The sequence below is a fragment of the Hemiscyllium ocellatum genome, chromosome 9 (genome assembly GCF_020745735.1).
Source record: "Hemiscyllium ocellatum isolate sHemOce1 chromosome 9, sHemOce1.pat.X.cur, whole genome shotgun sequence".
NCBI lineage: Eukaryota > Metazoa > Chordata > Chondrichthyes > Orectolobiformes > Hemiscylliidae > Hemiscyllium > Hemiscyllium ocellatum.
In genome coordinates this window covers 28,161,671-28,178,374 of record NC_083409.1, presented here as the reverse complement: position 1 = coordinate 28,178,374, position 16,704 = coordinate 28,161,671, and the positions used below count along the sequence as shown (strand labels likewise).

General features: G+C 39.6%; 1 protein-coding gene across 5 annotated transcripts in view; it reads left to right on the top strand.

Annotated features, from left to right (window-relative positions):
• Window positions 1-16,704, top strand: part of fam20b (FAM20B glycosaminoglycan xylosylkinase) — a 161,036-nt gene that overhangs the window by 120,639 nt on the left and 23,693 nt on the right. For 4 of the 5 annotated variants that reach the window (XM_060829661.1, XM_060829660.1, XM_060829657.1 and 1 more), the window contains 3 exons: window positions 3,154-3,325; window positions 11,810-12,001; window positions 14,114-14,173. In XM_060829661.1, coding sequence (XP_060685644.1) covers window positions 3,154-3,325; window positions 11,810-12,001; window positions 14,114-14,173 — 424 coding nt within the window. The remainder of the gene's footprint in view (window positions 1-3,153; window positions 3,326-11,809; window positions 12,002-14,113; window positions 14,174-16,704) is intronic. The other variant, XM_060829662.1, reaches the window with a different exon arrangement.

Below are 16,704 nucleotides of genomic sequence, written 5' to 3'. Positions count from 1 at the left end.
CAATCTTCTGGCACTTTACAGCATCTGAGGATTATCGGAAATTTACTACTCTCTGATTTTTTTAGCCAATTTTGTATCCATGTTGCTGCTGACCTTCGTACTGCATGAACTCTAATTTTTGAATCACACTTTTGGAAGTCCATTTACACCACATTAACAGTATTGCCCTCACGTTATCTATTCAAAAACCTCCAGTAAAATATGACTGACTTAGCTCCAAAGTGGCTATCCATATTTTTAATGTGGCTATTAATTTTGCCTTGAATAATACTTATAGTGGTTTCCCCACAACCAAAGTTAAACCAATAGAAAATTAGGCTTAGTGTTACAAATGTTTTTGAACAGAGTGTAATATTTGCAATTCTCCCGGTCCTTTGACACTATCTCTAAATGCAGGGAATATTGAAAACGTATTGCCAGCCACTGCAATTTCCTCTCTCATTTCTTTCTAAATCCTTGAATGCCATCCTTCTGGTCCTCGTGCTTTATCAACTATAAATATCAACAGCTTATCAAGTGCTATTACATTATCAATTTTGGATCCGGGTTTCCTATTCAGATATAGCTGCCTAGGAAGCATTTGCCTAACAGGTAAACACAAAGACCTCAGCAATGTCTCCATGTGTAAATTTCCTTTTTGGTCCGTATTTTTCTGACTTCTTTCATCGTCCTTTTACTCTTCATGTGTTGATGAAGACTTTGGGATTTCCATTGATGTTAGACTTTTCTCATAATCCCTCCTTTGCTTATCTCATAAGCTTTTTCACCTCACGTATAAACCTTATGCATTCAGCATTGTTCACAGTTGTATTTACTAACTGTACCAGTCATATGCACACATTTTATTCTTTTTCTCCTCTATCTCCTTTGTTATCCAGGGAGCTCTGGATTTGTTTGTGCTACTTTTTCCTTTTCATGGAATTAATCTTGACTGTACCTAAATTCTTCTCTTTGAAGGTAATCCATTGTTCAGTTACAGTTTTCCCACCAGCCTTTGACCCAGTCTATCTGGTCTAGGTTGATTCTTAGGAAAAAGTGAGGACTTGCAGGAGATCAGAGTCGAAAAGTGTGGTGCAGGAAAAGCACAGGTCAGGCAGCATCCGAGAAGTTGGAGAGTCGACGTTTTGGGCATAAGCCCTTCTTCAGGAAGATTCTGATGAAGTTCTTATGCCTGAAATGTTGACTCTCTTGCTCCTTGGATGCTGTCTGACCGAATGTGCTTTTCCAGTGCCATACTTTTTGTCCTGGGTCTAGTCTTAGCCATTGAAATCAGCTGTCCGCCAACTGAATATTCTGACTCTAGATTTACTGTTGCCATTTATATTGTAATTCTACATCTTATGATAGAGTCATCACTATCCTTTATATGTACCCCACTGACAGTTGATGTACTTGATATACCTCATTCCTGAAAACTAGGTCTAGTCGTGCCTCCTTTCTTATTGGGCCAAATATACAATGCTGTAGGGAATTCTTCTGATAACCTACGAACATTTGCCCTTTTCCATCATTAACATCACCAGTATCCCGGTCTATATTGGATAATCAATATTCCCCATTATAACTACTGTGTAATGTTTACATAGCCCCTCTAATTTCCTTGCAAATAGGATCCTCTAATTTCCACTAGTTACAGTTTATAGATTGCACCATGCAATGCAATTGTATCCTTTTTGATCTTTAGCTCTAGCCAAATTAATTGTCCTTGAACTTTCTGGAATGGCTTTTTTCTGTATCATTGCTCTCTTTAACCGATATCACCTCCTCTGCCTAACTTGTGGTGTGACCCCATCTCTGAATTTACTACTTTGGTGTTACCCATAAATCTCAGCCTCATGGTTGCACCACAGTGACTTCAGGAGTGCTCAAGCTCCAAAACATGGAGCTCAAACTTGTGAAGCTTTTCATACTTGCTCTACATGGCTTTGTCTAGACCTCATTACAAGTAGACTGCTTCCCGCATGCTGAAGTTTGAGCATTCTGAGCAGCAGTGGCACGAATAGCCTGAAGGTGTGATTCCCTGAAGAAAGTGTCTAAGATTCCAGTTACTTATTGAGGTGAAGGCCATAAAACTATGTCAGAAACTTTGAGTCATGGAAGAAGCCAGAAGGTATAACTTTAAATCATCAAAATCTTTTAACTGAAAATGGAATAATTCCATTGAAGGGGGGGGCCCTAAATAAGTTGCTTAAATCGCTCAATTGAGCTAGGATTGAGCAATATTGTTTTCTCTCAAACTTGGAAATTCTCTTCCCCAGACCGCAGTGAGGCTACACTCAAAACTACATGAGTGATTATTGGTCAACAAAGTAGTGGAGGGAGTTTTGTACTTGTGGTGGTGTGGCGAAGCTATGATCTTATTGAATGATGAAACATGCCTGAACAGTCTATACTTATTCGTGCTTCTTATGAGAACTACCAGTGTTAATATTATATATTTTTAACTTTTCTGTTTATCATTTTAACAATCAAGAACAAATTTAATTTCAAAGTAAAATACTGAGTATAGTGGAAGTGAGGCAGACTAACTGACAGAATCCAAATGGCTTTTTCCATGTTCAAGGGCAGAGCTCTCAATTTTTCTATGCGAAATCTGAATTATATTTGTACACTGAATAAATAGTATCTCAAGCAATAGTAAAAACAATTATTTTATCATCACTTTAGCACAGTTAAAACAATGAGAGTCAAAAATACTTTACTTTCATTACTCCCAAATTAGTAATGCAGAAACATTTGTAAGCCAGAAGTTATGCCATTCAGGTCGTGCATTTGTAGCAAGATACACATTTTGGAATTTGCTCTCGACTCTTCTGTTATTTATTTATTTCACTGTATTGCTGAATGCAGCTTACCAGTCTGAAGCAAATGTGCCAACATCCATTACTAACTGAGATAATACAGAGTCCCTCCAGTTTTCAGCACTGATCACTGATCACTGAAATCCTGTGGAAGTCTCTTAATTTTGTGATTTAACATAATCATCTTACTGTGATCAGATCAGAAGAAAATGGTATCTCATTGGAGAAAAACTTTTTCCTTCATCTTTTGTTCATTTAAATGATAAAATAACTTAATTAATCTTGTGGAATGCTTCATGTAAAATTGTTCATTTTCTTGATTTGTCTTAACAAATTATTTTATTATTTTTAGGTAACAATAGCTGCTTCTATGGAAAATGTTATTATTGCAGAGAATCAGAACCAGCCTGTGCTGATGGGCACATTATGGAAGGATCTGTGATACTGTGGCTACCTGACATCTGGCCATTACAAAAACATAGACACCCATGGGGCAGAACCTACAGAGAGGGAAAGCTAGCCAGGTATACTCCATCATTTAGCTACTTATTCCTCCAGATGTCTGTTAGCGGTTGTTTATTTAAGAGCAAAATCCTGCAAGAAATCTGGAACAAACAGAATGCTGAAGAAACTCAGCAGGTCTGTGGAGAGAAAAACAAAGCTAATGTCTCAACTCCAGTATGATCCCTCTTCAAAGCTGAAAGATTTTGGAAACATTTTTTAAAAATACTTTTGACAAAGGTGGAAGAGGAACAAAGGAGCAGATGGTGGAGAACTTATATTTATTGTACCAATACTTGGCCCTTCTTCAATGGCCACCCTCCCAGCCCTAAACAAATAAGTCCTTATTGAAGATGAAATACACAATAGAATTATAAATAGCAACCTTTCACATAGAAAGCATTGCAATGAGTCAGGGGTGATTACAGGCAAAGGTGAGATACTTGTCCACCTGGAGAACTGAAGGAATGAAACGGAGAAAAAAATAGAAGGAAAGTTAGGCATATATGTCATTTAACCATCTCACCTGACTCATTTGCTTTGATCATTTTGCCAAAATCTTGCCCAACTCCGCCACCCTTGCTGACCTTGCTGGCCAAGAAACAAAATAAATGTTTACTTTTGATGGGTGCCCTTGAGGGTGACTACTTCATTCTCACTGACTCCTTTATTTGGTAATGCAACTAATAATATTACTGTTTTATGATGTGGAGGAGCCAGTGTTGGACTGGGGTGGACAAAGTTAAAAATCACACAACACTGGATTATAGTCCAACAGGTTTATTTGGAAGCACTAGCTTTTGGAGCACTGCTCCTTCATCAAGGTGGTTGTGAAGCAGGACCATAAGTCACAGAATTTATACTGTTTTAATTTGTGTTGACGTGAGTATTTAAACTCTCACAGAACCCCCATTAAATTTAAAACCACATCTTGCAAGGAAAGCTATAATTTTACAAATATCATTGTTCTGTTCCGATTTAAAAATTATGGACATAAAATAGCAGAAGTTTTTTTTCCAGAATAACTGATACAAGCTTCTACATATAAAAAGCTATCACCCTAAGTACACTTTCCCCAAACTGGTGAGGTCACAAATAATGTATTTCAATCACATTTATAAAGTTAGAATACTTTGAGAAGGCAGTTTCTACCCTGTTTATAGCATCTCAGATCTCATTACAGATTAAAAATTAGCAATAGACATTCATTATAGCAACATCTACTACAGTTTTTTCCATAGAGTAGCTCCTTAACCTGTGCAGCTTGAAGCTAAGATAAATTCACAAGTAATTCATTTCCTCATTAATTTCATGTTTTCCTGGCTTCTAGATAGCTGAGTGTTCCTTTGTTGACAGGTTTTAAAATGTTGTTTCTGTTCAGGATTTTTTTCTTTCTTCCCCCTTGTAGCCAGCCTCTTTCTCAACCTGCTTGAAGCTGCCTCCTCTCTCCCACCACCCCTGAAGCTTTCATTTCCAAATGATGAGAAGTAACGGGAACAGGAGTAGGTCTCTAAAGCCTACTCTGCTTTTCAATAGGATCGTGGCTGATTCCTCGAGTCCGTTTTCCCGTATTTTCCTCATAACCCCGATTCCCCGACTAATCAAGAATTTATCTATCTCAAGCTTAAACATACGCAAGGACTCCGGCATACAGCTGTCTATGGCAAGAAGTTCCAAAGACTTTCAATTCTCTGAGGGAAAAATTTCTCCTTACCTCAGTCTTCAATTGGTATCCCTTTATTCTGAAACTATGCCCTCTGTCTTAGACTCACCCATGAAAGAAAACATCCTCTTAGCATTTGCCCTGTCAAGTCCCTTGAGAATGCGAAATGTTTCAATGAGATCACCTCTCACCCTTCTAAAATCCAGCATGTAGAGTCCAAACGTATTTAGACTTTACTTAAAAAATAGTTTCTCCATATCATGGATCATCCTCGCAAACTTTCTCAGAACTGACTCCAATGAAAAGATATCTTTCCTTAATTAAGGGGACCAAAACTGCTCATAGGACTCTAGATGTGGTCTGATCAGTTGTAATAAGACTTACCTACTCTTATACTCCAGTCTCCTTGAACTAAGGGCCAACATTTTATTAGCATTGCTGATTACCTGCTGCACCTGTATGTTAGCTTTCTGTGTTTCATGCATAAGTACCACCAAGTCTCTTTGTGTTACAACTTACTGCAATTTTTCTCCATTTAAATAATATTCTCTCTTTTGTTCTCCCTTGTAAAATGAATAACTTCACATCTTCCCACATTATACTCCATTTGCCAACTATTTGTCCCAGTACTGAGTCATGGGTTGTCCTGAAAAAGAACCACTTATCCATGTTTTCTATTCTCTATCCGTTAGCCAATTCTCTATCCATGCCACTATATTATCTCCAACACTGTGTACTCTGATCTTATGGATTAACCTCTTTCTGAGGTACCTTGATGAATTGCCTTCCTGCTTTCCTCAGCCCAATGGCTTCCTCACTTACTCACAATGCCCACAATGTGTCTCGCTTTCTCCGAGGCTTCTTGCTGCATCCTGCTTTTTCCCAATTTACTATCTTTCACAATCATCCTCCTTTCTTGTGTTTCCATCCCCAAAAAGGTTTCAGGAATGAGGGATTTGAACCTTACTATTAGATCAAAGAATCCAACATTGAGGGGAGAGTAGATATAGAGCTGCATGTGATTATGATAGTTTAAATAAGATAGAGATGTTGCCTTTAGCTGATGATACAATTACTGGGAGATATAGATTTGAGGTTTTGAGCGTGAGATGGGAAAGGTCAGTTTATCCAGATACTAAAACTGCCCCACTATCCATTTCAGCATCCATTAGCTTCTATCAGATACCTATTCCTTCAATACCACCAGTTTGGAGTCAGCCTTAGTTCACTTGATTCCATCATCCATGCATTTGTTCACTCCATACATAAAAGTACAAGTTTTTTCCAGGCTTTTTCTCTTTACACTCTCTGTGAACTTGGATATCCCAAATTCTGATTTGCACCTGGTCCTTATTCTTGGCTCACCCTCAAGGAGACTAATTCAATCGGCCTTTATTGTCAGCAGTCTGTGAATCTGGAAGATATGTGTTGTGATCTGGGAGGCTGTCCAGATTTCACTATAGATCCTCAGACAGGATGTTCCAAACCCACGACCACTTCCATCTAGAAGGACAAGGGCAGCAGATATATGGAAACACCAACACCTTCAAGTTCCCCTCCAAGCCACTCACCATACTGATTTAGAAATATATCATCATTTATTCACTGACACAGGGTCAAAATGCTGGAATACCCTCCCTAATGGGGGGAGGGGTGCAATACAGTGTTATGGACCAGATCAGACCTGCTCATAATATTTTAAGAAGGTAGCCTAGACCCTAACATTTTCCTATTTTAAAGGCAAATGTAATGCACTGTGTTTGAGATGCACTTTGGCTGGTCAAACTACTCAACGTTAAGCAAAACACAATTTATTTAAACACTGTGGTTAAAATACGGCAAAAGAAAACGGAACTATTACTATTTAACTGTTCTAATATAATAACATCCTATAAATGCACCCCTTGGCAAAAAGGCACATTCAGAAAAATAGATTTCTCAGAGGTAACCCAACAACAGAGAGAAACTCTAGCTTCTAGCTGTAACCAAGAGAGAGAAAAGGTAACTTCTTCTAAATTACAGCAGCCTGTTGCCTGTTGAGACTCCCAACAGCAACTGCTTAAACCTAAAACTAAAAAAAACTAGAAATCTTAGTCTGTGAGAGCTGGCCACACCCACTCAGGCTGCTTGTATTGTTCAACCCTTTTAAAGAAAAATTGTTTATTTTATCTTGACTAGCCTGCTCAGCACCTCTGTCATTAAAACAAAAGACACAGTAATTTCTGAAAGTACATGGCAAGGCCTAGAAGATGACGGAGGCTTCATTTGTGTGTGTGTGTGTGTTTGGAGTGGGGGAGGTTGGTGATGATTCTGAGAGAGTAAAGCATAAGGGCTGGGGAAAGTTGTAGACTCAAGGTAGGTGGGGGAGGGAGGGAGGCCAGGAGAGACAAGCAGGCTCCATAGGAGGGGAAGGGAAAAAGGGGCTGCAAAGAAGTGATGATAGTTTTAAACCTGTCAGCAAATACCCATGCATTTCTTTTCTTTCAAATGTATGCAATGCCAAAATGAGCTAATGTCCAAGAATGAATTGGATATTGTGTGTGATGCTGGCAGTGGCTTAATAGTAGTAACATTGCATATTCAAATAATGTTACAGATTTGTCAGGAATCAACAAAATATTTAAAGCAATGCTTAAACAGGAGGTAGTGCTGAGAAAGGTAGCAAAGCAGAGGAGTCTAGATTAAAGTGGCATTCTGACTATGAACATTGTCCTTTTTTTTAAGTGGGATGTGGGTAGCACTGGATGGCCAGCATTTATTGCTCATCCCTTGGTACCCTTGAGAAGATGGTGGTGAGCCTCCGCCTTGAACCACTGCGGTTCACTTGCTGTGGTTTGACCCACAATGCCTTTAGGGAGGGAATTCCAGCATTTTGACCCCGTCAGTGAATATATGGTGATATATTTCTAAGTCAGGGTGGTGAGTGGCTTGGAGGGGAACTTGAAGGTGTTGATATTCCCATATACCTGCTGCCTTTGTCCTTCTAGATGGAAGTGGTCATGGGTTTGGAGCATCTTGTCTGAGGATCTTTGGTGAATTTCTGCGGTGCATCTTGTAGATAGTACACACTGCTGCTACTGATAGTGGAAGGAGTGAATACAGTGCCAATCGATCGAGCTGTTTTGTCCTGGATAGTGTCAAGCTTCTTGAATGTTTTTGGGGCTGCACTCATCCAGGGAAGTGGGGAGTATTCTATCACACTCCTGACTTGTGCTTTGTAGATGGTGGACAGGCTTTCGGGAGTCAGGAAGTGAGTTACTTGTTCCAAAATCCTGAGCTTCTGACCTGTTCTTGTAGGCACTGTGTTTATGTTGTGAGTCCAGTTAAGTTTCTGATCAGTGATAACTCCCAGGATGTTGATAATGGGGTACTTAATGATGGTAACACCATTTAATGTTAATGGGCGGTGGTTAGATTGTCTCTTGTTGGCAATGGTCATAGCCTGACATTTATGTGATGCAAGTTTTACTTGCCACTTGTCAGCCCGAGCCTGGATATTGTCCAGATCTTGTTGCATTTAGACACAGACTGCTTCAGTTTCTGAGGCGGTGTGAATGATGCTGAACATTGTGTAAGGATTGGTGAAAATCCCCATTTCTGACCTTATGATGGAGGGAAGGTCATTGTTGAAGCAGCTGAAGATGATTGGGTCTGGGACACTACCCTGACGAGCTCCAGCAAAGATGTCTTGGAGCTGAGATGACTGACCTCCAACGATCACAACTATCTTCCCTTGTGTCAGGTATGATTCTAACCACCGGAGAGTTTCCCACCTCATACCCATTGATATCCGTTTAGCTAGGACCTCTTGATGTAACACTTGGTCGATGCAGCCTTGATGTCAAGGGCTGTTAGTCTCACTTAGCTCTTTTATCCATTTTTTGAACCAAGGCTGTAATGAGGTCAGGAGCTGAGTGGCCCTGGCAGAACCCAAAATGGGCCTCACCAAGCAGTTTATTGCTGAGCAAGTGGTGCTTGATAGCACTTTTGGTGACACCGTCCATCACTTTACTGATGATCGAGAGTAGACTGATGCGGCGGTAATTGGCCAACTTGGGTTTGTCCTATTTTATGCATACAGAACATATTTAGCCTTTATGTTTCACATTTTTGGGTAGATGCCAGTGTTGTAACTGTACTGGAACAGTTTGGCTATGATCCTTAGCTTTTACAATATTCAGTGCTTTCAACTGTTTCTTGATATCAGGTTGAGTGAATTTAATTAGCTGAAGACTGGTATCTGCAATGATGGGGACTGCGGGAGGAGGTTGAGATGGATCATCCACTCAGCGCTTCTGACTGAAGACTGCTGCAAAAGCTTCAGCCATATCTTTTGTACTGACATGTTGAGCTCTCCCATCTTTCAGGATGGGGATATTTGTGGAGGTGGAGCATCCACAGCCTCGTGAGTTGTTTAATCAACCACCACCATTCACAACTGGATGTGGCAGGACTGCAGAGCTTAGTTCTGATCCATTTGTTATGGGATTGCTTAGCTGTCAATCACTTGCTGCTTGTGCTGTTTGGCATGCAAGTAGTTTTGTTTGGTGGCTTCACCAGGTTGATACCTCATTTTCAGGTATGTCTGGTGCTGCTCCTGGCATGCCCTCCTGCACTCTCCATTGAGCCAGGATTGATCCCCTAGTTTGATGGTAATGGTTGACTGGGGATATGCTGGGCCATAAGATTACAAATTGTGCTGGAGTACAACTCTGCTGCTATTAATGGCCCACAGTGTCTCATGGATGCCCACTCAAGTTGCTAGATCTGTTTGAAGTCTGTCCTATTTAACACAGTGATAATGCCACAGAATATGGTGGAGGTATTCTCAATGTGAAGGTGAGACTTTGCCTCTGCAAGGACTGTGTGGTGGTCACTTTTCACGATACTGTCATGAACAGGTGATCTACAGCTGGCAGATTAGTAAGGATGAGGTCAATCCATTTATGCTATAGTTTCAAGGTATTTAACTTGATCTTAAGTGTGATTTTCCAATATGCAATCTATAAGAGTTTAGATGTTTAATTGTATGTTGTACTTTGCTTGAGCCTGGATGATCATATAGTCACCACACGGAAATTGGTCTGTGGTCATGTGATCCATCATACTTCATGTTTAGAATGTTTTTCTCTCTTGTTGGTTCCTTCATCACCTGTCACAGATCCAGTCTAGCCGTTGTATCCTTTAGGACCTGACCAGCTCGATCAGTAGTACTGCTGCCAAGCCACTCTTCGTGGTGAACATTGAAATCCATCACCCAGAGTACATTTTGTGCCCTTGCTATCCTCAGTGCTTACTCGAAGTGTTGTTAAACATGGAGGAGTACTGATTCATCAGCTGAAGGAGGATGATGCTAGATGGTAATCAGCAGGAGGTTTCCTTGCCTATATTTAACCTGAAGCCACAAGACTTCATGGGGTCCAGAGTTAATGTTGAGAACTTCATGAACAACTCCCTCCTGAGTTTATACTGCTGTGCCGCCACTTCTGCTGGGTCTGTCCTATCGGTGAGACAGGACATATCCAGGAATGATGATAGTGGTGTCTGGGACATTGTCTGCAGGATATGATTCTATGAGTATTTTAGGCTGTTGCTTGATTAGTCAGTTGGACAGCTGTCAATTTTGGCACAAGCCCTCGGATGTTAGCAAGTATGGCTCTGCAAGGTTGACAGAGCTGTTTCTGTTGTTGTCTTTTCAGGTGCCTTGGTCAATGTTAGGTGATCCATCCAGTTTTACTTTTATTGACGTAAACTAAGTGAGACAGGATAATAATAAACTACGGTTGATGAATAATATATTAAAGGGTGTATGGTGATGTGTCATACTAGAGAAAAATACATCAGTAGTAAGACAATGGAAAAATTTTAAAATGGGAATTTAAATCAATAGCTGAAAATGTGTTGCTGGAAAAGCGCAGCAGGTCAGGCAGCATCCAAGGAACAGGAAATTCGACGTTTCGACATTTCAGGAATCTGAAGAAGGGCTTATGCCCGAAACATCGAATTTCCTGTTCCTTGGATGCTGCCTGACCTGCTGCGCTTTTCCAGCAACACATTTTCAGCTCTGATCTCCAGCATCTGCAGACCTCACTTTCTCCTCGAAAAATTTAAATCAATACACTCGATCAAAATGTAAGGAGGGTTTGCAAGAACAGAGCTGAATGAAGTGAAGGATTTAGTGAGGTAAGATCCAAGGTACATACTATTGAATGATGTAGACTTTATGTAAATTAGGATTCAGGAAAGCAACAAAGAATTGTATGATAGAATTAAAGCATGGATATGATCAGTGTTAGAGATGAGGTTGAAATGGAGGTGAGCTCTTGATACTGGATTTGATATGGCATTTAGGACAGAACAGAGTGTAAGGACGTTGTCACAATTGATTGAACAATGCTTGGTGAACAACTGACTATAAAGGAGGTTTGAATCAGCAACTGAGATTTGCAATTTTTGGCAGGTGTCCTTCATGCAATCTCCAGCGAGTTTATTGTATTGCAACTCCTGGGTCAATATATTTTCAAGACAAAGTGAGAAAAAGGATAAAATTGATTAAAAGTTTGCACGCCAAACAACCTGTTATACAGAAAAAAAATTCACGAAGACAGCTTTGGATTTCGGGGCTTTATGAATTTTGGAAGGATTTTGTACCTGTATGTACATCAGCCCACGGGTAGAGTTTATTTTTAAGTTAACTTGCATCCTACAAAAGGAACTGCACTTAACCCAATGAAAAATATCTTATATTGAGCAATACTCAGAATTAATTTTGATTTAATGGTATGTACTATAAGTTGTTTCAAAGTTGTTGGATATTGCAGCTCGATGTATTCATTTTTTGTAGGTGGGAGTATGATGAGAGTTATTGTGATGCAGTAAAGAAGACCCCTCCCTATGATTCCGGCCCTCGTCTTCTGGATATAATAGATACAGCAATTTTTGATTACCTGATTGGCAATGCAGACCGTCATCACTACGAAAGTTTTCAGGATGATGGTGGAGCAAGCATGTTAATATTGTTGGACAATGCAAAGAGGTACATTACAGAAACTTCATTGTACACTTAATGGTCTAATTAGTAGAATAGCATCGTGGGTGATATTTACTAACAATATATATTAAGAATAGTTCAAATGTAAGTTTTTGTTCCTTCAAATAAATCAATTGTAACAGGCCTTGTTTCATTTTGGTATGTTTACATCTATGTAAACCAACTTTAAGGGCATAGGATGGCATAGTTTTATGCAGTTTTAAACTAACTGAATTTATGAGAGTAACGCATGAAACATTTGTGTTATATATATATTGTTTTTTATTATTGGTCTTTTATTGTTTTCATGGTTTAGATTCTAAACTGTATTTTCCCCTGAGTACTTGAACATAATGGCGTAACTGACTCTCTCATTGGCAATAACCCAACTTCTCATGAGGTATAGGTGATGGATACAGGAAGCCAATATTGTTTACCTAATCAATATTAGTAGTAGCATTGCAACATTGAATGGTGGAATTTTGCCTGTCTTCACTCCAGCAGCTAGTTCTTTAACATTGAAATCAATGGGAAGCACACCTACAGTTTGCCAGTAAGCTGCTCAGTGTCTGAATCATGTTGGTAAATTCTCATGGAATTTTGTCATATCCTTATGGTCTTGGTTTCACTGTTACATCATTTTAGTTTAATAGTTTCTCACTTTTATGTAAGTCATGCAATTTGTTTAATGGGAAGTTTGTAATAGAGTCATCAAGTCATACTTTGATTTAGTACATTTTGGTTCTTAAAATTGAAACTTTTCATTTATGGTAGTCACCCAAATTTTCAAGTCAGGATACAGATTTAGCAGTATGTTTAATTGATGAGGCTATCAATATTTACCATTAATCCAGAAAAAAATAGAGATCATCATCCAGAACATGCACGTGCATTGTTAAGTGCATGATCTAGAATTTATGTTTTGAGTTACCCAGCTCCTGCGCAGGCTGTGCCATAACAAAATCTTGCTGAAGGACTCTGTATTGATATACATTCAATGCATAAAACTGAGCCCTTACCCTGTCTATTATCTACTCATTGTTCGGGAAAAAGCAAGACTAATGCATTCGGTAGAAAATGACCCTAAAAATAAATATAAGTGTGAAGTCTCTTCAAGAAATTAATGTCAGTGGGAGTTTATTTTAAGATTTTAAATGTTTTTTTCTCTTATTTCTTTTGCTTATATCTCTATCTGATTTTGCTTCCTTTGCATGCATTAAACATTTTTTATACTTGCTGGTCTGTCACAGCAAGGGTTCTTCAATCTGGTTGAGAAGTTTTGCTGTTGCATCCTGTGCTGATACATTGCATAGGTGTCTGACAGTGTCCATGCTGTATGTAATTCTGATTGGAGCAATTCTATTCTCAAAAGCCCACTGGCCAGCTGTTTGCATGTAAATATCATCGCATCTTTACTACTGCATACTTAATTCTAAATCATAATTACGGGTAATTGAATGTGAAAGTCCTTACTCTTTCACATTATGTAAGTTGCCAGGGGAAACTTATAGAAATGGTGTCAACCTAATTTCCAGTAGAAATTTAGAAGTGCAGTTATGGATGTGGACATGTCGAGATTATGTTACTGGATCTATAATCCAGAGGTTTAATGCTTTGGGAAAATTGGTTCAAATCCCACAATGATAACTGGTGAATTTTAAAATCACTTATTAACTTGGAATTGAGATCTAGCTTCAGTAAAAGTGACTATAAGAGTATCATCGATTGTCATGGAAACAAATCTGTCATCCTACCTGCCTGGCCTTCAGACCATAGCAATGTGGTTGATTTTTAGCCATCCTCTACAATGATCTAGCAAGGCAGTTAAGACTAGGCAACAATACCCATTTGTCATGAAGAAAACTACCACTTTTCCTCAGAAGAAATAAGAGGATTATTGTTACACGAAAATGGAAGTATCACCACTGCTTGAGATATAAAATGAGGCCTGGTGCTAATGTAATCTACAGATAGCTTTACATAGCAAAACAGAAGTTTGAGAACTTTAATATTCTTTACTTAAGCATCCAAGTTGAATTGCCTAGCACTAACACCTGGGATAAGGATCTCTTCACCTAAAAGATTTTAAAATCATTATTGTCTTCTGTTTGTTTCTAGTTTTGGGAATCCAAGTTTAGATGAACGAAGTATCCTCGCAGCTGTTTATCAATGTTGCATGTAAGTGCCTAGCAGCTCATAAAGCTGCAAAGAAATTATTCAGTAGGCATGAATTATTCTGTTGTGTAATTATCCAAGCTAAAGTCAGTTTTAAATGATGAAAATAGGTGTCTGGTTGAAATGCAAAAATTCTGTTTTATAGTCATCAAGAGTCAACAAGAAATATGGCACAGAAACAGACCCTTTGATCCAACTCGTCCATGCCAACCAGATATCCTAACCTAGTCCCATTTGCTAGCACTTTGCCCATATCCATCTAAACCCTTCCTATTCATATACCTGTCCAGATGCCTTTTAAATGCTGTAATTGTACCAGCCTCTACCACTTCCTGTGGCAGCTCATTCCATACACGCACCGCCCTCTGTGTGAAAAGGCTGCCCCGAGGTCCCTTTTAAACCTTTCCTCTCTGAACTTAAACCTATGCCCTCTAGTTCTGGACTTGCCATCCCAGGGAAAAAACCTTGTCTATTTTTCCTCCCCATGCCCCTCATGATTTTATAAATTTTTATAAGGTCACCTCTCAGCCTCCAATGCTTCAGGGAAAACAGCCCCAGCCTATTCAGCCTCTCCCTATAGCTCAAATATTCCAACCCTGGCAACATCCTTGTAAATCTTCTCTGAACCCTTTCAAGTTTCGCAAAATCTTTCCAATAGGAAGGAGACTGGAATTGCACGCAATATTCCAAAACTGGTCTAACCAAAGTCCTGCACAGCCACAACATGATGTCCCAGCTCCTGTACTCAGTGCTCTGACACATAAAGGAAAGCATCAAACACTGCCTTCACTATCCTTTCTCCCTGTGACTCTACTTTCAAGGAACTATGAACGTGTATTCTAAAATCTTTGTTTAATAACACTCCCCAAGATCTTACCATTACGTATAGAAGTCCTGCTCTGATTTGCTTTTCCAAAATGTAGCACTTCGTATTTATCTAAATTAAACTTCATATGCCACTCCTCAGCCCACTGGCCCATCTGATCAAGATCCTGTGGTACTCCGAAGTAACCATCTTCGCTGTCCACTCCACCTCCAATTTTGGTGTCATCTGCAAACTTACTAATTATACCTCCTATGTTCGCATCCAAATCATTTATATAAATGACAAAAAGTAGTGGACTTAGCACTGATCCTTGTGGCACTCCACTGGTCACAGGCCTCCAGTTTGAAAAGCAACCCTCCACCACTATCCTCTGTCTTCTACCTTTGAGCCAGTTCTGTATTCCATGAGATCTAACCTTGCTAACCTGTCTTCCATGGGGAACCTTGTTGAACACCTTACTGGAGTCCACTGCTCTGTCCTCTCCAATCCTCTTTGTTACTTCTTCAAAAAACTTGATCAAGTTTGTGAGACATGATTTCCCACACACAAAGACGTGTTGATCAGTCCTTGCCTTTCCAAATATATGTAAATCCTATCCCTCAGGATTCGCTCCAGCAATTTGCCCACCATAAATGTTATGCTCATCGGTCTATAATTCCCTGGCTCGTCCTTACCACCCTTCTTGAACAGTGGCACCACGTTAGCCAACCACCAGTCTTCTGGCACCTCACCAATGACTATTGATGATACAAATATCTCAGCAAGGGGTCCAGGAATCACTTCCCTAGCTTCTTAGAATTCTAGGGTACACCTGATCAGGTCCTGGGGATCTATCCACTTTTATGCGGTTCAAGACATCCAGCACCACCACCTCTGTGATATGGACATTTTTCAAGATGTCACCATCTATTTCCCCACATTCTATATCTTCCATGTCTTTCTCCACAGTAAACACAAATGCAAAATACTCGTTTTGTGTTCCCTGCAGCTCCACACAAAGGCTGCCTTACTGATCTTTGATGAACCCTGTTCTCTCCCTAGATAGCCATTTGTCCTTAATGTGTTTCTAAAAACCCTTTGGATTCTCCTTAACCCTATTTGCTAAAGCTATCTCATATCCACTTTCTGCTCTCCTGATATTCCTATTAAGTATACTCCAACTGCCTTTATATTCTTCTGAGGATTCTCTCAATCTCTCCTGTCTATACCTGACATATGATTCCTTCTTTTTCTTAACTAAACCTCAATTTCTCTGGTCAGCCAGCATTCCATACACCTACCAGCCTTTGCTTTCACCCTAATAGGAATATATTGTCTCTGGACTCTCCTTATCTCACTCTTGAAGGCTTTCCATTTTCCAGCTATCGCTTTACCTGCGAGCAAGTGCTCCCAATCAGCTTTTGAAAGGTCTTGTGTAATACTGTCAATGTTACCCTTCCTCCAATTTAGAACTTCAACTTTTAGATCCGATCTATCATTTTCCATCACTATTTTAAAACTAATAGAATTATGGTTGCTGGCCCCAAAGTGCTCCCCAACTGACACCTCAGTCTCCTGCCCAGCTGTATTTCCCGACAGTAGGTCCAAGGTTTGCGCCTTCACTATTACGAACATTCACCTACTGAATCAGAAAATTTTCTTGTACACATTTAGTAAATTCCTCTCCATCTAAACCCTTAACACTACGGCAGTCCTAGTCTATGTTTGG